At 39.4% G+C, this 21981-nt stretch overlaps 1 protein-coding gene across 5 annotated transcripts in view; it reads right to left on the bottom strand.

Annotated features, from left to right (window-relative positions):
* The window catches only part of TUSC3 (tumor suppressor candidate 3), a 267076-nt gene that overhangs the window by 179381 nt on the left and 65714 nt on the right, over positions 1-21981 (bottom strand). The window contains exon 1 of one of the 5 annotated variants that reach the window (XM_077144667.1): positions 17957-18080. The exons of the other annotated variants lie outside the window; for them this stretch is intronic. Within the exon in view, the coding sequence (XP_077000782.1) occupies positions 17957-17959 (3 nt within the window). The 5' untranslated portion in view covers positions 17960-18080. Of the gene's footprint in view, positions 1-17956; positions 18081-21981 lie in introns of those variants that run through there. 5 annotated transcript variants of the gene reach the window in all.

Genomic DNA, 21981 nt, shown 5'->3' with positions numbered 1-21981 from the left:
CTGGCAGAAACAAAACCCCTCAATCAGAGAAAAGGAATACAATACTGAGGGCACTGCAAGCAGCATAAGCTTCATGCCAACCAAGTTCCAAGGGTAAGGTATAGAGTAACACAGGGACATGATGCACACACAGTGTGTTTATGTCACAGCTGAGGAACCTAGAATTTAGGAAATTCCAATCTTTTAAAGGGACTGCTAACAAACCTGCTCAATTCTTTGCCCTGTGGGGAAACTTATCTTTATTATCCTGGACAGGAAACAAATCTGCCCTCTGACCTGGAGGGAGATACTATACCTACCTTCCAAAGCTGCCCATATAAATACATCCTTGAAAAGAGACTCCAGAACGAAAGCATTATAATACCTTTGCTCAGAAAAGGTACAGAAACCATGGAGAACTGTCTCCCAACAATAGCAATCAGCATTTTTAGATACATACTTTGAAAACATAATCTACCAAAAACACTAAATAGAGGTTGTTTATTGACCTAGCAGTTAAAAATGTAGGTCTGCCCAGCCCATGCACTTCCCCCACAAAGAACTAAAAAAATTTTTTTTTCAACAAATGATGCTGTAATAATGGGATACTCACATGGAAAAAAAAAATGAAATGTGACCCCCACCACACAGAATACAACAACAACAAAAAAAAACTGTAGGTCCACTATAAGTGCTTAAAAGAGAGTATGAAAATATGCAAAATGATAACAATTAACCTCCGAGTGGTGGATGTGGGTAGCTGGCCCTAACACTCTCATAATTGGATTCTGACAAGACACAGCAGTTGGCTGCGACTAAGCCATCTGTGTTCTAAAATATCTTTGGTGGGATTATTTTAGTACTGACTTTTTTTTTAAGGTTCAAGACTTCAAAGGCCAGATCCAGCAATCACCTCCTACCAAAATATCCATGTATTATATTAGATACACCATATATGCTTTCAATCCTGTGGAGCAATGGCATCCCAATCACAATTAGCACACACAGCACCTACATGTTTATTTCTAAATACAATTCTCCAATACAAGGTACCAGAGTTCCTTGGAGAAATGGCTAAGGCAGGGAAAATACAAGATGAGCCTAAAATACCATGTGGTGCCAAAAAGCAAAGACATACTCAAAAAAGGTATGCCAAAGAGCAGGGGAATCAACCTGAAAACATTCCCAAAAGCCAAAGCTTGAAAAGTTTAAGCAACAACAAAAATTACAATAGTATTAAATACTAATCCACAGAATAAATATTCATGAATCCTTATTTAACATAAATAATTGAATGAATAAATAAGTGAGGAGAAGTGACAACTTCTCCTTACAGAAGAATTCTAAATAATAAATGTAGAAGGAATAAGGGAAATAGAAAACTACCATTAGACACCACAGTAAATAAGATCCCACCAATGAGTTCTAAAATTAATGGGTACAACTTTTAAGGGGAAACGATAGTTGCATCATTCCAAGATATTTAGAATTCTCAAGAGGAAAATATTACCATGATAGACAGGAAACCCACAGAAACCACCTTATCCAAGTCATCAAGATTAACATCACCAGTAATAAGACAAATCAACATCATGTACTCTCTGTGTACATATTCTCTGGTATTCTGCCAAAAATATTCTAACTTCAATCTAATTATGGGAAAACATAAGACAAATACAAATTAAGTGACCAATACTTAATTCTCAGTTCCAAAAAAAAAAAAACTGGCCAAGAGCTACAAAGAAAGACTGAGGAACTGTCACAGACTGCAGAACACTAAAAAGATGAAAAATAAGTGTAACGTGAAATCCTGGATTGGATCTTGCAATAGGAAAATGACATCAGTGGAAAAACTGGAGTAATTTAAATAATGTCTATAGTTTATTTAATAATTGAACCAATGTTAACTTGTTTTTAATGATTATACATACTATTAACAACAAGAAAAGCTGGCAAAAGGTAATCAGAATTCTCTATTATTTTTGCTGTTTTTCCAGAGGTCGAAAATTAATTCAAAAAAGACAAAAAAATAAGCATTGTGTATGAGGGTTCTCTAGGGAGAAAGAACTAACAGGAGATATCTGTAAATACCATGATATTTTTTTGTAGAAACTGCCTCAAGCGACCATGGGGATGCAAAGTTCAAATTCTGTAGAGCAGGCTGCAAGCCAGGAACTCAGATGAAGGTCTCTGATGGATTCTCCAGGAAAGCTGGATGACTGAAGATGGAAAAGTTTCCTTCTGACCGCTGAAATCATCACTTCTTTTTAAAGCCTTCAACTGATTAGATGAGACATCTCTCACTGTTGAAGGTAGTGTCCTCAGTTGATGTAGATGTAATCAGTCACAGATGCAATCAACTTACTGATGATTTAAGTCCATGCTATGTCCTCATAATAACAATCAGGCCCATGCTTGCCTAACTGGACACCAGGACGTGAACAAGTTAACTCATGAACCTAAATATCACAGTCTACCCCTTATCAACTCGGCAGCCATACACATCACCTTAAACTGATAGTCAATCTCAAAATAAAAACCATAAGTCATCTTCACCTAACAATGGTCACTGTCCTGCATACAACAAGAAACACACCAACTCTATCCAGAATAAGGTGCAAGTGCTTGGGTGACATTCACTCTTAAATTTGATATCCTATAACTTAAATACTAGGACACAAAACTAATACAACTTATGTCATATGATTAAGGGAATAAGATTGGGAAGAAAACAAAGATATTTACTTTATGTACATACACAAACATACTCATAACAAAACAAAGACAAAATATTCATTACTACTACAATCCTTGCTTCTGTAACTAAACACATAACCATAGCTCATATTTATCACTACCTTCTTCCACTATCCATTCCATGTTCCCTTTACTCTCAGCAAGCACGTCGGCTGGCCATATTTCTTTGCCTGGTGGGGTGACCCAAATATTAATTCCTGAAACTTCTGAGCCATCCGTAGAACTGCCTGGATGGGGTTGTTGCAGGTTCCCTTTGATTTTAACCACAGGGCCTTATAGTACTGAGAGACACTCTAGGCAATCTCTTGTCTTCAAGGCTAACTGCTAACTCTTCTTTATTGCCATTGTATTGCAGTCCTTTTTCCCCTTAATGGTCAGGATCAATCACAGCAGGGAGTATAGTAATTCCTCTCTTTACCTGTTGATTCAGAAACATGAGGAGCCCAAAGTGACAGGTGGCAGTCTTAACTTCCAGTTCAGTGGAATCACTGCTGTGTTTCCTGGTGGAAGCACTGCTCCTTTTGGAACTAAGACCTATGGATAAGCAAAGGTTAAGCTTCCAGGGACAGGAAGCAAAAATTTCTATAATGGATCACCAGCGGTAGTAGTGAGTGGTGCCACTCCCATTTCCACCCCTTGATTCCTGGACCGATGAATCCTGGCTATGGGAGGAACAGCACCGTGGAGTGGATGCTGATTTAGAGCATATTATAGCTTCCTGGAGAATAATGTCCCAGCCCTTGCTGCCACCTACCTGGTGTTGTAAATGAATCTTTAAAAGGCTATTCCACTATTCTATTAATCCAGCTACTTCAGGATGACAGGGACAATGTAAGACCAATGAACCCCATGAGGATGTGACCATTCTTGCACCTCACTTGCTGTGAAGTGGTTCCTTGAACAGAAGCTATGCTGTGTGGAATATCATGATGGTGGATAAAGAATTTTCTAAGTCTTTGGATGGTACTTTTTCCAGAAACATTGTGCAGGGAAGGCAGACACATATCCAGAGTATGTGTCTATTCCAGTTAGAACAAATCTCTGCCCCTTCCATGACTGAAGTAGCCCTGTATAATCAAACTGCCACCAGGTAGCAACCTCAGAGAATGGTGCCATATGAGTCTCTGCTGCTGGAAGATTGGGCACTCAGCAGTGGCTCTAAGCCAGGTTGGCCTTGGTGAATGGAAATCCATATTGCTGAGCCTATGGCCATGGCCACTTTGTTCACGAGTCCATCGGGCAATGATAGGAGTGACTGGGGAAGGAGGCTGACTGGTATACACAGAATGGGTTACTTTATGCACTTAATTATTAAAATTCTCCTCTGTTGAAGTCACCCTCTAGTATTCCCCTCACGTGGGACACAAATATCTTGTTAGGAAATTCTCAGAATGATACTCAAAGCATGCCATGAAAAAAATGGAGTGGAGTTCCAAAAGTGTACATATCTATACATGAGGAAATTCCCTAAAGAATAAAAACATCAGTAGGCAAAAAACTAGGACCTGAAAATATAAGAGTAAATACGGAGTGATTCCATCCACACAGAATGTATGTCATCCCTTGGAAAAGTCTCTTCATCAGAATCATCTAATAAGAGGACAAATTCCACTTGCTTGGAACTCTGGAGGGCAATAATGACTGGAGGGAACTCCGCAATGCTGAACTGAAGAAAAAGAAAACTAATCTGCAAGATCAAGTAGGAGATATTCTTCCCAGACACCCTAGTGCAGAAGCCTTCTCCCTCACATTTTTTTCTGCACATCTTGGGAATCGCACAGAGGCAGAACAGCCCAGGTCATTCCTGGTGCAGGTGCAGACTACAGAGCCACTCACAGAAACAAGTCAGAACCCTACACATATCCAGAAAGAAGGATCCAAGGTGGAATACAAGTGGCTGAGCACCGGTGTAGACAAAGGGGATCCCAGTGGGGGTGGGGGGGTGAGAAACCTAATGAGAACTGCTGGCAAGAGGCACACACACACAATCCAGTTTCTGTTACCTGGACCATCTAAATGCAAAAGTACTTTTCTAGATTGTCCTCTTTCTGGATTGACTCCATCTAGGTCCTGGGACAGGATATGCTAATGGGAATAAAGTGGTGGCAGGAAAATCTCACAGAATATAAAAGGAATGGTAGGGGAGGGATTAAACTGAACTGTTATAAAGTATGATGGGTCCCAGAACCGAGACATATAAGGAAAAGGAAGTACTGAGTAAAGGAGAAAACTGAAATGCATGATAGGAGCTGGAGAGAAAATTCTGTACAAAAACAAGCATAACATATCAAGACTTCCAGAGAGGTAACAGGGGAAAGATAACTTACTCTGGGAGGTGAAACAAAGACATAAGAAATGCAATCTTAAAAATTGTACCAAGATTTCAAAGAGTTGAGAAAATCTGAAAAATTAAACACAGACTACTTTAAAGGTCCAGAATAAGTTGGACCAAACATCAAGGAATCAACATAAAACCCTACACAAGAGGGAGAAAACAGCCTTCAGAATTAATTCATCAATATCACCACATACTTAGACATCAGCAAAAAAATTACATGCCACCCTAAGAAAACAGAAAGCTACAGTGCAAAGGAACAAATTAAAACATCACGAGAGACATATAATTTGGAACAACTAATCAAAGATGCTTGAACAAATCTACAAAATCAATTCTAGAAGATGAAGGAAAATATGGCTAAAGAGATAAACAATCTGAAGAAGATATTGGGTGAGCATGAATAATTACAAAGTATGAAGAAGAATATAACAGAACTTATGTGATTGAAAGGCACAATAGAACAGATTAAAAATAAACTACAGGCAGACAACAGCAGATCTGAACAGGCAGAAGAAAGTATCAGTGATTTAGAAAATAGGACAATCGAAATCTCACAGACAGAAGAACACATAGGGAAAAGAACAGAAAAAAATTGAGCAGGATCTAAGGGAACTGAATGACAGCACAAAGCTCACAAACATAAACATTATGGGTGTCCCAGAAGAAAAGAAGGGAAACGGCAGGAAGAATATTTGAGGAAATAATTGAGAAATATTTCCCAACTCTAATGAAAGACATAAATATACATGCCCAAGAAGCACAATGCACTCCAAAAAAAGAATGAATTCTAATAAATCTACTCTGAGATACATAATAACCAGAATATTAAATACCAAAGATAAAGAGAGGATCCTGAAAGCAGCAAGAGAAAAGTAATTCATCACCTACAAAGGAACAGCAATAAGAGAAAATGCAAATTTCTCATGAGAAACTATGGCAGCGAGAAGGCAGTGGTATGATATATTTAAAGTACTGAATGAGAAAAACTGCTGACCAAGAAGTCTTTATCAAGCAAAACCGTCCTTCAAAAATGAGGGAGAGTTCAATATATGTACAGATAAATAAACTATGTAAAATCATCAACAAGAGACCAGCTCTCCAAGAAATACTAAAGGGAGTTCTGCAGGCTAAATGAAAAATATAGGACAGAGAAGCTTGAAGAAGAGTGTAGAACTAAAGAGTATCTGTAAGGATAACTAAAAGAGTAAAAAGAGAGCCAAAAATAAGATGTAACACATAAAAACCAAAAGATAAAATGGTTAAAGTACTGCTTTTACAAAAACACTGAATGTTAATGGATTCAACTCACCAATCAAAAGACACAGATTGGCAGAATGCATAAAATAGTACTCCATCTATATGCTGTATACAAGATACTCATCTTAGACCCAAGGATGTGACAGTTTGAAACTATCAAGTAATCCAGAAAAAACATGTTTTAATACTGATCCAATCTTGTGGGGTCGGTCACCAATTGTTTATGGTGGAAACTTTTTGATTGGATTGTTTCCATAAAGAATTGATGCACCCAACTGTGGGTGTAACCTTTTGACTAGAGGGAGATGTGACTCCACCCATTTAAGGCGGGTGCTGATTAGTATACTGGAGCCTTTAAAATGCGAAACAGCTGAAGAAACCTCAGAAGTGACAGAGCCAACAGAGAGAGCCAAAGCAAGACCCAGACATTTGGAGATGCAGAAAGAAAATGCCCCCAGGGAATCTGTTTGAAACCAGAAGCCAAAGGACCAGCAGATGCCAGCCATGTACCTCCCCAGCTGACAAAGGTGCTCTGGACCCACCGTCCTTTCTTGAGTCAAAGTATCTTTACCTGGGTGCCTAATTGGACATTTTTTACGGCCTTAGAATTATAAACTCATAACTTTAATTTCCCTTTTTAAAAGCTGTTCCATTTCTGGTACACTGCATTCCAGCAATATTAAGAAACCAATACAGACACAAATATATTAAAAGTCAAAGGTTAGTAAATGTATTCCACACAAACTAACAAAAAAGAGCTGGGGTAACCATGCTAATATCAGGTAAAACAGACATTAAATGCAAAACTGTTCTAACAGACAAAGAAGGACATTCTATATTAATAAAGGGGGCAATTCACCAAGAAGAAAGATCATGATTATCTATGCACCCAACAATGGTGCCCCAATACACATGAGAAAAGCACTGAAAAAAATAAAAGAAATAGACATCTCTACACTAATAGTTGGAGACTTCAATACGCCACTCTCATCAACAGATAGAACATCTAGACAGCAGATCAATAAGGAAACAGAAAACTTGAATAATATGATACATGAACTAGATAGACCTAATAGACATATACAGAACACTGTAACCAAAATAGCGAATATACATTCTTCTCAATTGCACACAGACCATTCTCCAGGATAGAACACATGTGGGTCACAAAATAAGTCTCTACAAATTTAAAAAGAATGAAATTATACAGAACACTTTCTCTGGTCACAACAGAACAAAGCTGGTAATCATTTAGAGACAGAACTGTAAAGGTATATATATATACAAATACATGCAGGTTAAACAACACACTGTGAAATAATCAGCAGATCAAAGAAGAAATTGCAAAACAAATCAGTAAATATCTCAAGATGAATGAAAATGAGAACACAAGACATCAAAACTTGTGGGATACAGTAAAGGGAATGCTGAGACGGAAATTTATAGCTCTAAATACTTACATGAAAAAAGAAGAAACAGCTTAAAATCAAATACCTAACTACATACCTGAAGGAAATAGAAAATGAACAGAAAACTAATCCCAAAGCAACCAGAAAGAAAGAAATAACAAAGATTAGATCTGAATTAAATGAAATTGAGAATTAAAAAATAGAATTCACAAAGCCAAAAGTTAGTTCTTTGAATCAATAAGATTGACTAACTCTTTCAGCTAGACTGACAAAGAGAATAAGAGGGAGGATACAAATAAATAAAATCATAAATGAAAGAGAGGACATTTTTACTGACACACAGAACTAAAAAGGATCATAAGAGCATACTACAAACAACTGTATTCCAACAAGCTAGACAACCTAGATGAAACAAACAAATTCCTAAGAACAACTTACACTGAGTCTAGAAGAAACAGAAGACCTTAACAAACCAATTGCAGTAAAAAGATTGCATAAGCAATCAAAAACATCCCAAAAAAAGTAATGTTCAGGAGCAGATGGCTTCACAGGGGAATTCTACCCATCATTCCAATAAGAATTATTACCAATCCTGGTCAAATTTTCCAAAAAACTGCAGTGAAGGGAACACTACCTAACTTATTCTATGAAGCCAACATCACCCTAATACCAAAGCCATATTAAGATGCTACAAGAAAAGAAAACACAGACCAATTCTTCTAATAAATAGACAGGCAAAACTCATTAATAAAATGCTTGCAAACTGAATCCCACAACACATTAAAATAATTATATACCCATGATCCAGTGGGCTTTATCCCAGGTATGCAAGAGTGTTTCAACACAAGAAAATCAATTAATGTAATACACCACATTGATAAATGGAATGGAAAAAAATCACATGATCCTCTCAATTGACACAAAAAGGCATCTGACAAATGCAGCATTCTTTCTTGATAAAAACAGTTTGAAAGATAGGAATAGAAAGAAACTTTCTGAACATGATAAAGGGCATATATGAAAAACCCAAAGCTAACATCATACACAATAGTAAAAGACTGAAATCTTCCCCTCTAAGATCTGGAACAAGACAAAGATGCTCACCGTCACTGCTGTTATTCAAGTCTGTGCTAGGGCAAGAAAAAGAAATAACAAGCAAGTTGGAAGGAAGAAAGTAAAACTTGCACCATTTGTAGATGACATGATCCTACACATAAAAAAAAGAAATTCCTAAAAAAACTTACAATGGAGCTACTAGAGCTGATAAATGATTTCAGCCATGTGACAGGACACAAGATCAACAGGGAATAACCAGCAGTGTTTCTGTGCACTAGTAATGAGCAATCTAGGGAAGATATCAAGAAAAAAATTCTATTTGCAATAGTGACTAAAAGAATCAAATACCTAGGAATAAATGTAATCAAGGATGTAAAGGACTGGTACACAGAAAACTACAAAGCATTGATAAAAGAAATCAAAGAAATTAAAAAAAAGAATAAAAAGAAAAACAAAAGAAATCAAAGAATACCTAAATAAATGGAAGGACATACCATGTTCATGGACTGGAAGACTAAATATCATTAAGATTGTATCAAAATTGATTTACAGATTCAACACAATTCCAGTCAAAATTTCAACAGCATCCTTTATAGAAAGGAAAAGCCAATTATCAAATTTATTTAGAACAGTAAGGGGCTCTGAATAACCATAAATATCTTAAGGAAGAAGAACAAATTTGGAGGACTCACACTTCTGGCTTTAAAGCATATTACAAAGTTATAGTGGTCAAAACAGTATGTTATTGGCATAAAGATAGATATACTGACCAGTGGAATCTAATTGAGAGTTCAGAAATAGAATCTCACACCTATCAACAATTGATATTCAACAAGACTGCCAAGTCCACTTGATTGGGACAGGATAATCTCTTCGTTTGGTGCTGGGAGAACTGGATATCCACATGCAAAAGAATGAAAGAGTACACCTATCTTACACCTTAAACAAAAATTAAATCAAAATGGATTCAATAATATTGTGAGTCACTGATTACATATCAAGAATGGAACGTCCATATGTTAAGAATGTTGTGTTTGCATGTTGTTATCTTTAAAAAATAAAAAATAAATAAATGGATCTAAATATAAAGACCTAAATATAAGAACCAGAACCATAAAACTCCTAGAAGGAAATGTAGGAAAGTATCTTCAAGATCTAAGCATCTTCAATGGTTTCTTAGACTTTGCAGTCAAAGTACAGGCACCAAAGGAAGAAACTGATAAATGGGTCCTCCTGAAAATTAAAAACTTTTGTGCATCAAAGGACTTCTTCAGGAAAGTGAAAAGGCAACTGTAGCAAGGCCTCATGCAGATGCCAGCCTGACCCACCTCTAAAGATTTAAAAACAATTAACCACCCTTTGGCCTTGTTTTGTCTTGTTAATGCCAAGCATGCCAGGTGTGTACCCTAGACACTGAGAACCAGTTGTCCCCCTCCCCAAAAAAAACAGGACTCTGCCATCAGTGACATCCTGAAGCAAAGCAGTGAACTGAGACAGGCCTTGTAAAAACATCCTGCAAGAACCCTCAAAATGCTTCAGGAGTTGGGGGGAATAGAGGGGGAGGGGATGTTTTAGTATAAAAGACTCCCCCCCAACAGGAGAGGAGTAGGTTGGATTTGGATGCTGCACCCCTAGTCCCTTGTCTCTGCAGACAGAATAAAAGGTTTTTCCCTCAGAGACCTGTCTTGACTTCGCAGAACTGGGCAAAACGAACCCAAAACTTAAGTAGCTTGTGCTACAAAACTTGGCAACCCAGATGGGACAGTCCCTATAGGGATTCTTGTTTCACCAGCATCTCGGAGGCCACAGGTTGCTCCCCCGTCCTGAACTGCATCCAACTCTAGTGGATGCCTGGGCATTTTCCTCAGAGACTCAGACCAACATAAGAGGAAGAGAGTGGCCTCTCTTTGCCTCTGACAACGTGCCTGGGAAAGAGGAAGGTGACCAACAGGACTCTGATTGGAACTAGGTGAGTCAATTCTGGTTTTGGTTTTTCTTTGTGAAATGCTCAGTCAGGCTTTTGGTTTCCAGGGCTTTGTGGGTTTGAGTTCCACTCCCTCTCTAGATGGCCAAAGGTGGATTGTCCTGGGTTGAATCCTTACTGCCATTTGGTTCAGTTGGTCCCTCTACGTATGTACTCAGTTACAGGAAAATGGGAATGATCACAGTATCCCACAGTGTTCACCTTTAGGTTGTATCTTAAAACATTGGTCAAAGTTTGGTGGAAACCCTCTGAAACAGAAAAAAACTGGTTTTCTTTTGTAATATGGCATGGCCACAATACAAAGTGGAAGACGGTGAATGTCGGCCTGTGAACAGATTAGTCCGTTTTAATACTATCTTGCAATTGAACTTGTTCTTCAAAAGGAAGGGCAAATGGTCAGAAATACTGTATGTTCAGCTTTCATGTCTTTCTATGAGGATAAGAATACCCAGACTGAGTGTAAGCTCAACATCTGTTTACAACTACCAGGAAATGAGAAAAGTCCAGTCCTCTGTGATTCTCCCCCATAGGACACAATCAAGGACTTCCTTTATCCCCCTTTACTGATCCCTTTGCTTTCTAACCCACTATCAGATTATCCTGGGCCTCCAGCAATAGCACCCCCTGCTGCCCAGAGGATAAGAGATTTGACTTCTCCATCCCACATCTGGAGGGGTATCCAATTTGGCCAGGATGCCCTACTGCTTGGAGCAGTGCAATTTCCCCTTTATCAAATTCCTGATGGCATAGGCAATTTGAGTAGACCTCAAGATTTCCTTTTTGTGCACTCTCCTTTCTCAACCTCAGATCTTTTTAACTCGAAGAACAATAATACTCCCTCTTTACAGTCTGACACAAAGTCTGCCTTGTTCACATCCATTTTTGTTACTCACAATCCAACTTGAATTGACAACAGCCTCTCTTAAGCATCCTCCTCACTCCAGAAGAGTGATACATGGTTCTCGATAAAGCTTACCAGGAAGATGACCACTTCTGATGAGCAGCCCCCTAGGTCCCTGTCTGTGGGTTCCCTTACAAGGCAGAGCCTGAGATAACACTTGTTGGGACCCAATGACACCATTCAGGTAAATAGTCTAAACCATTACAAAATGTGTATCCTTGCAGGGCTGCACCAAGGGGTCCTGTGCTGGTTTGAAAAGATTTATGTACTCTAGAAAAGCCATGTTTTAATCCTAATCAGTCTTGAGGGAGCAATAGTTTCTTCTAATCCTAATTCAGTACTAAAGGCTAGAACTTTAATTAGATTATCTCCATGGAGATTTGACTCAAACAAGTGTGGGTATTAAACTCTATAGGTGAAGACGTAGCTCTATCCATTCCAGGCGGATCTTGATTACTTTACTGGAATTCCTTTAAAAAGGAAGCATTTTTGGAAAAGTGTGGAGATTTTGAGAGAGCAGAGAATGCCACAGAACCACAAAGCATCAAGTCCATCAGCCAACAACCTTTTGAGAAGAAGGAGAGAGCCATAAACAGAAGGACAAGAGAACCAAAGAGTCCATCAGCCAGCAAACTCTGGACCTTTACAGGCATTTCAAGGAAAACACCTTCCGAGGGGCTTCACGAAACAAGAGGCCTGGAGAGAAAGCTAGCAGATGCTGCCATGTTTGCCATGTGCCCTTTCAGCTGAGAGAGTAACACTGAACATCATCGGCCTTCTTGAACCAAGGTATCTTTCCTTGGGTGCCTTAGATTGGACATTTCTATAGACTTGTTTTAATTTTGGACAATTTCACACCTTAGAACTGTGAACTAGCAACGTATTAAATTCCCCTTTTGAAAAGCCGTTCTGTTTCTGGTATATTGCATTCTGGGCAGCTAGCAAACTAGAACAGGGCCCAAAGCAAAAGTCCTAAAACAGGGCACAGGAAATCTAGCAACCCCTCTGATTTTCTTGAGCACATAAGGCCTTTCAGATACTCCAATATACATCTCATAAAGCCTGAAAACAGGGCTGTTAAATATGATCCTCCTTAGCCAAAGTGCACCTGATATCCAGAGGAAGTTGAAAAAAACTCTATGGGAGTTTAGAAATGCCTGTCTCAATTGGTTGAAATAGTCTTTAAATTATATACTAGTAGAGATCAAACAGCTGAGCAGAAGCAGCAGTGCCAGGTGAAACAGCATGCTGCTTTTTGCTGGCTGCAGCACTGGCATCAATTCACAAAGCAGCATGGCTCGTTGTTGGCCACAAGACTTCAAACTAGCCTTGTCCCAGAGGAGAATAAAAGAATCTAAATTTTCAAGGGAGCACTGCAATCCCTTTGGATTCAGCAGTGTAATCAGTGCACCTACTGCAAGCAAGAAGAGCACTGGAAAGATGAATGTCCCCAGCTGAAACGGAGAGAAAAACTAGCTCCACAGTTCTCCTTAACCCTAGCCTCAGATTCTGGGGAGTCCCCTAGTCACACCAGAGGAAGCCACCATTTCTCTCTCCCATTAAAAAACCCCAGGTCACTATGCAAGTGGGAGAAAACTTAACTGACTTTCTGCTTGACATGGGAGCCACATGCTCAGTAATAAATACAAAATTACATCCACTAACCAAAGAAAAAGTCCAAGTTGGGATTTGGGGACAAGGAAACCAACCCTGATTTCTATTCTCATGAGTTGCAAATGGGGGTCTCAGACTCTCACCCATATAAACTTCTATACATTCCTGAATGTCCTTTCCCATTGCTCAGACAAGACTTGCTATCAAAACTCGGAGCATGTGTGTCCCTGACAGGAACTAACCTAAAACTCGAAGTCCTCGCAGCCAACAGGATCATGCTCCAGTCCATACTGCTCCAAGGACCAGTCCCAAAAACTGAAAATTCAACCCCACAAGTGCTAAGAGAAACGAATCCAGGGGTATGGTCATCGGAAAACCCCAAGAGAGCAATCTTTGTCAAACCCGTATAAGTGCAGCTAAAATCCAGGACAGTGCAAGTGAAAATAAAGTAGTACCTCTTTTCAAGAAAAGCAAAACTGGCATTTAACCTGTAATCCAGAAGCTGGCAGCCACCCAGCTCATTCATTCCCGTCAATCTTCTTCTAATACCCTCTTCTGCCAGTCCTGAAACCAGAGAGTACAGATATCTACCAATTTGTACAAGACCACTAAGCCATAAATAGGATTTCAGAGGATATCCATGCTGCAGTCCTGAACCTATATACCATAATGACCACCATTAATCCCAACTACTGTTGGTTCTTCATTCTCAATTTGAAAGATGCCTTTTTCTACATTCCCCTGAGTGAAGAATCCCAACCTGTATTTGCTTTTGAATGGGAAAATCTGGAAACAGGACAAAGGAGACAGTATACAAGCACTGTCCTACCCTGGGGGTTAAAGAACTTTCCCACCCTCTTTGGAGAACAGCAGTCCCAAGATGTAGAGGCAGGAGTAAAAGCTAAGCTTGCGGATCAGTATGTTCAATATGTTGATGACATCCCAATAGTCAGCCTCACCTGAGATGACTGCATTAAGGATACCATTCAAGTCCTAAACTGCCTAGCATGAGCCAGGCATAAAATATCAAAACAAAAAAGCTCAAAACGTACAGACTTTTGCTAAATACCTGGGTATCTACTCACTGTTGGGCAAAGAACCCTGTTGCCTGATCCGAAAACAGTAATTATCCAATTAGCAACCCCAAAGACCAAATGCCAAATTCTTGGGCATAGCAGGCTTTTGCAGACTGTGGATTCTTGAGTTTGGACTCACTGCAAAACCACCAAACAAAGCCCTAGAGGGGTCAGAAACAGAATCCCTAGACTGGACCCCTGACTGTGCTGCCACTTTTCACACCCTTAAGAATAAACTAGCAACCACACCTGTGGATGGGCTACCCAATCTAAGCAAGCCTTCTTTCTTCTTTGTACACAAGAAGCAAGGAGTTGCTCTGGGAATCCTCACCCAGACCTTAGAGGAGATCTACAGGCCCAAAGCTTACTTCTCAAAACAACTAAATAATACTGCCCAAGGATGGCCAGACTGCCAAAAAGCAGTAGCCATCACCTGTGACCCTCTGAATGAGGCCAAAAAATTACCTTAGGCCAGATGACCACAGTGTATACCCCCTCACCGGGTTGTCAGCCTCCTTGATCAGAAGGGAGGATACTGGCTAACTCAAGGGGAACTAGGGAAATATCAGGATATCTTGCTGGATAACTGGGGCACTTCCTTAAAAGATTCCTTGACCCTCAACCCAGCCACTTTACTTCCCACAGAGCAGGACACAGAGCCTACTCACAACTACATAGCCGTCGTCAAAGAAGTGTTCTCCAGCTTAGCTGGCACACTACTTGGCAATGTGAATTTAGATGTCTTCGCTAACTGGAGCAACTTCATGGAAAGAGGAACCAGGAGGGCAAGATATGCAAGGTCACCACCATACATCAAGTACTTGAAGCCAAGCCTCTTCCACTGGGAAATTCTGCACAAAAAGCAGAACTCATTGCACTCACACAGGCCTCATCATCAGAAAAGACGGTGCTATCAACATCTGCACAGTCTCTAAGTATGCCTTTTTAGTGCTCCATGCACATGGAGCCAACTGGAAAGAGAGAGGCCTCCTAAACTGAGGAAAGAAAGAAATAAAACATGCCCCTAAAATTTTGCAATTCCTAGATGTAGTCAACCTTCAAAGCTTGGTAGCAGTGATGCATTGCAAAAGCCATGAGTTAGCTGAAACTCACACTGCAGGTGAAAGCACTCAGCAGACACTGCTGCAAAGAAAACAGCCAAAGAAGGCTAGCACTTATACTATACCCCAGGCTGCATTGAACTCATTTACCCATAGGTACTCAGAGAAAGATCAACAGCAAGCTAATGAATGTAACTTTCACGAACAAGAAGATGGATGGATCACTAATGGAGTAATAGTGCTAATCCTGGGCTACTGATAAAGCGAATGATCAATAATTTCCATAACAGCATCCATTACAGAAAGATGTACTCATCAACCTGCTAAATCACACATTAGGACCATGTCTGAAGAAAATAATTCATCAAATAACCCACAACTGCCCCATCCGCATAAAACAATCCAAAAGCAGCACCGCACCTGGCCAGAGCCACTGCCCAACATCGGGGAAATTTACCAGAAGACTCGCAAGGAGACTTCAACAGTAATGCCTCAGGGATGCAAGGAAAAATGTACCTTTTAATCTGATATGTTCTCTGGATGGGTAGAAGCTTTCCCTTACCCACAGGAGACAACCCATTAGGTCGTAAAGATGTACAACAAGAAATTATCCCTAGGTTTGGCTTGCCCCAATAGCTTCAATTAGGCAATGGAAGAGCTTTTGCAACAAAAATCAACAAGGACAGTTCCAACTGTCCATACAGTTTCAGTGTCCAACTGGAAACTACAAGGTGTTTGATGACCTCAATCCTCTGGAAAAACTGAGAAAATAAACCACACTCTGAAGAAAATCCTCAGCAAAATCCACCAAGAAGCCAATCTAGCTGGGAAGATGCTTTACCAAATTGCCCTCCTCCAAGTGCAAACGGTTCCTAGATGTGGGTTCAAACTGATCCCATCCACAATCCTTTATGGGAGGCCATTTCTCAAACCCTCAGGGGGCCATTCCCACCGGATCCAGTATCTATAGAGATAAGCCAGCTAGCCATCAAGCAATGGGTTATTTTCCCTCACTCACACTTTGAAAGCTATAAATAAAATAACTCCTCAAAGACTTTCTGTTCCCACAGATGTCTCCTTCTACTAATATTCCACCAGGGGACAAAGTTTCTTCAAAAATGGAGGAACCAGCATCCTGAAGACCAGCTGCAACCCAAGTGGGAAGGTCCACATGATGTGTTACTAATTACCCACTCCTCTCTTAAATTGCAGGGCATCAAGCCAAGGGTACATCTCAAGAGTGAAGGTGTTTAAGCCTCCACAATCAGAGCAGAAAAAGTCCCAACACCTTGAATCCCAGAGGCCATCCTACTCAGTAGAGCAGCTGACAGACCTTAAGTTACTGTTCTAAAGAAAACGAAAGTCTTAAAAGCAGTTATTTTATTTATTTATTTATTTATTTTTCATGGGCAGGCACTGGGAAACAAGCCCAGGTCTCTGGCATGGCAGGCGAAAATTCTGCCTGCTGAGCCACCGCGGCCTGCCCAAAAGCAGTTATTTTAACAGTCTCTATCCTCATCTCATCTCTAGCCAACACACACTAGTCAGAGTCATAAACCATCTTCTTCTTCAGATAGCTAGCTAGACAAGCAGCAAAACTTACAAAGAAAGCAAATAGCTGGTTATGTGTAAATCAAGGGACCAGCATGTCAGCATACCCCCATTCCAGCCCAATGGTGGGCAACCCTGTATATTAACACTGTCCCACACTATAATTCCTTTCCAAAGCTGAATGATTATCCCCTATTCTTTGATGCAGTATTAAGCAACTGTTCTAGTTTGCTAGCTACCAGAATGCAACACACCAGAGACAGACTAGCTTTTAATAAAACGGGATGTATTTTGTTAGTTCTTCAGAGGAAAGGCAGCTACCTTTCAACTGAGGTTCTTTCTTACATGGGAAGGCACAGGATGGTCTCTGCTGGCCTTCTCTCCAGGCCTCCGGGTTCCAACAACTTTCCCCAGGGTGATTTCTTTCTGTATCTCCAAAGGCCGAGGCTGAGTTGTGAGTGCTGAGATGAAGTATGCCGAGCTGCTTGGGCTGTGCTATGTTGTGCTCTCTCATTTAAACACCAGCCAATTAAGTCAAACGTCATTCATTGCAGCAGGCATGCCTCCTAGCCGACTGCAGATGTAATCAGCAACAGATGAGGTTCACGTATCATTAGCTCATGTCCTCAGCAACAGAACTAGGTGCCTTCACCTGGCCAAGTTGACAACTGAATCTAACTACCACAGCAACTTAGCTCACAACAACATCAAACACCCTCCTCACTGCATCATCTAGGGAGCTCTATACAGTAATTTAACTAGCTCCCACCACCCCATCCCACTAGCCCCAGGAAAAATGTCTATCTCATCTGTGTATGATCTAATCACTCTTCTTTCTGTGCTTCACAGATAGGATTTCTAGATAAAGAAGCATGCAACCCCGGCTTCTGTGTCTCTCCTGGAGAAACAAAAATCCTAGTCCTAAGGAAGGTAGGCACTAGAGCCAGACAAGGAAATAAGCTGAATCTCTCACCATCCTTGGAAGGCATCATCTTGGCAGTCAGCCCCTTGCTCACCACTGGTATAGACATTCTACTAAACAAAAAGCAGAGAAACCCAGCAAACCATAAGTCAACTTTTCAATATACTCATGGTGGGCCCACCTCCAATTGTGACACTATAGTGCTTAACACCACCTAGTTAGGAAAGTGTTGTGCCCCTGTAGTTTAAACAGCTGAATAGAAAAGTTACACTGGGATCCAAACAATGGCAATATTTGAAAAAACAGACTCAAAAGAACCTATCCATATCCCCTGTGTGGCTCCCATAAAAGGAACTAAACTGTTCACTTCCTTCCTATCAATCCAAGTCCAGCAACCTGGTGCTTGTGAAGGAAATGGCCTTCACAGAAGCAATCTACTTCTCACTGTAGGATTTTCATTAACCCTCAACCCAGACAGTGGAATCTTCTTCCTGTGTGGGGCAAACAAATAGTTAACCCTTCCCCCTCTGTGGACAGTGCTCTGCACTCTCGTTTACCTTACCACTACTATTTAGCTGATGAACAAGAAGAAATGCTCTTATTGCAACTCACAAGCTTAACAAAAGAGACATCCTACTGTTAATACCCCTCCTCACAACTGAGGAAAAGCCACTGCTGCTGGAACAAGAATTGGAGGCATTGTTAAAGCCCAGCATGTGTATGCTAACTTATCCTTTGAACTTTCAAAAGGTATCTCCTGGACTAATCACTTCATCCAAGTGCTTTGCACAAGTCCAGACAGATTCTCTAGCTGCCACAGTGTTACAAAATCGCTGGGCACTAGATATGTTAACTGCTGCCCAAGGGAGGCACTTGCCTATTTCTAAATGAGGAATGCTGCTTTTATGTAAACAAATTCCAAGAAACAGTTGAAAATATTAGGAACCTACACAAATAAGCAGCAATGTTAAAAGAAAATGCTAATAGAGGCTGGCCCTTCCTTAGCCTCACCTGGCTATACCCCTTCCTAGGGCCACTTATATCCCTCCTACTTCTCCTCATAGGGCTCTGCTTGCTAAAAGCACCCACCAAGTTTGTAACCTCTATGCTCAATGCCTTCCAAAGCTCGATGATGACACTGAGAGGGTTTCAGCCTGTTCCACAAAATAATTAGGCCTAGTAACTCGGCGTTCTTACCCAGCCGGAAGTAGCTACAGAAGATTGATCCACACCCCTCAGCAACCCAGTTTATAAGACTACAAATCCTCAGATCAAAAATAGGGGAACTGTAGCAAGGACCCAAGCAGATGTCAGCTTGACCTAGTTGTAGCAAGGCCCAAAGCAGATGCCAGCCTGACCCACCTCTGAACATTTAAAAATAGGCCTTGTTTTGTTTTTTGCACCAAGCATGCCAGGTGTGTATCCCAGACACTGAGAACCTGTGGTATCACTTTCGAGGAAAATATGTTAAGAACTGGTAACCTGGGACTCTGCAGCCAGTGACATCCTGAAGCAAGAGTGAATCAAGCCAGGCCTCAGAAAAGCATTCTGCAAGAACCCTCATGGTGCCTGGAGGTGGGGCAGAAGTTGGGGCAGGCTGCCTTAGTATAAAGGACTCCCAACATGAGGGAAGCAGGCTGTATTTGGTTGCTGCCCAGCCCCCCACCCAGCCTCTGCAGATGCAATAATCAGTTTTTCCTTCAGAGACTTTCCTTGTCTTTGTGGCACTGGGCAGAATGAACCCAAAATTTAAGTAGCTTATGCTACAAAACCTACTCAATGGAAGAAAACATTTGGAAACCATATATCCCACAAGGATATGAATAAGAGGTTCTTATAAAAGATGTCTTGTTAGTGACACACAGAAACAACTTTATAAGCCCCTCTGTTCTTCCCTTTACTTTATAGGAACCTCTGCGAAGAAAAGAAGCCTGGACTTTCAAAGACTTTAATATTTAAGAGTCAAAACCCAATGATAAATTCAGTCAAAACCCAATGATAAATCATTCAGAAGCAGCCAGATGCATATTGCTTTCCATTTAGGAGAAAAGTCATTTTCAAGTTCTAAAATTATATGGTCTTGAAAAATCCTTCTCAAATATAAAGGATATTTAAAGCTTCTAGAAACCAAAATATCAGAGATTAAGCACTATACCACCCCATCTACATTATAAATTGTTCACTAAAGATCATCAATAATTTAAGACTGTAGTTAGAAGACTACAATAATATATACAATAAATGGGACAGACAGACCACTTTTATCAAAAACATAAAATGCATACAGTAATTTATTATACATGCCATAAAAGACAAAGATTCAAACAAGAAATTTATTTAATCAGTTAATACAGACTGTATTATCTCTACAGAAACGTAATCTGCCCAGTGTCAGAGAACCTCAACTATTATATATGTTCGAAGGTGAAAAGGTGAGAGATTCAAAATGTTAAAAATAAATCATGCAGAAAGTTCTTTGATATAGGAAAAAGCAAACACTCTCTTTTTTAATTTTAAAGAAAACCCCAGACCAATTCCACGTCAGAGGAGATTGTAAAGATAACCTGGTTCTGTGTAGGTACCTATAAAGGAAATTCAACTCTGACAGGCACAGCAGTATCAAAAATTTTACATGGGGTACAGTCTTATAGGAGTTTTCAAACTCAACATATCAAAAATAGATCTAATTCAATTTAGATTTAGGTTTGAATGCAAAATCTAGAAACTTATTTTAGAAAACATTTATTCAGATGTTTATACATTTTCAGAAGAAGGTTTTCAATTGATAGTGGTCCAATAGTCAATTAAATGAACTTTTTCTTCAGACTCATAAAAAAATACTCTAGTAACATTCACTCAATCAGTGATTTTCTCAACCTGAACTCTTCCCAGAAATTTTCCCTGAGGAAAAACCCACATCTTGGTTATCTTCGTAGCCCTGAAAACATTCTGAACACAGGTAGCTCTAGCCTAGCTCCAAAGTTCTATAAATAAATACATGTGTACCTACCGAAAGAATGCACAATTTGTAAAGTTTTTAAGATATAATCTAGGAATTGGTCATTTTATTAGCCCTGTTCAAATATAATTCTTAAAAAGAGGGTTTCTCACTTTAGTTTTCCACAATCTGTTTGCCCTATTTTCCAGTTTGCAAGCAAAAAAATATGTTAAAGATGCGATTGTTTCCTAAACTTGCATACTTATCTCATTCATTTATATTTATGATTGACATAAGATCAAGTTTTTAATTAGAAATCAAAGACTTATTAACACTTATGAACACCTGTATTTTTTTCTAGGATTCCTTTACAAAAATAAAATTAAAAACAGGCATTTATATAAGCACATCAATATAAACTCTACAATGAAAAATATTAGAGGTTTTGTTTCATGAGAAACTGAACTGTCCCACGGCAGTAATAAATTTCAACATCACTAATGCTTAATGCTATTATACTTTAATTTCATCAAAGCAAACATATCAGAAAACATCAAGCAAAATTCTAAAATCCTTTGTATTTGATACTAATGGTAAGAACAAAATTAGATTAACGAATTATGGAATTATATAAACTCAGATATGCCATCAAAAACCTAATTCCCAAAAACCTAAGGGTCACCCACAAAAACAATGATACAAAACAAAAACCATTAAACTGATTATAGGAGTTAATTGATTAATCACATTATTTGGAATAGACTCTAACAAAACAATCCAAAAGAAAAATATCTGCATAGTTACATAGTTAACAGCAACAAAAATAAAGTAGTTATGGAATAAAGAACATATTAGTACCATGAAATATCAAAGAATAGAATGACATTTCTACTAATTAGAATACAAAAGTATATCTATGTATTGATAAAGATAGGTCATAAAATCATGTAGATAGTTGAAAATGAGACATTCTGTTTTGTTTTGTTTTTAAACCACAAAGTAAAACTAGCCTTGTTTTTTTGTTGGCTTTTTTTTTTTTAATTTGGGTGAGCTGTGTTCAAGACTATTTTCACTGTAAAAATGTTTTAGTACAATGCCCTCCTGCCAACAGAAAAGAACATTAGAATGGGATCATTAC

The sequence above is a fragment of the Tamandua tetradactyla genome, chromosome 26, assembly GCF_023851605.1.
Source record: "Tamandua tetradactyla isolate mTamTet1 chromosome 26, mTamTet1.pri, whole genome shotgun sequence".
NCBI lineage: Eukaryota > Metazoa > Chordata > Mammalia > Pilosa > Myrmecophagidae > Tamandua > Tamandua tetradactyla.
This window is presented reverse-complemented; position numbering and strand designations above follow the sequence as displayed.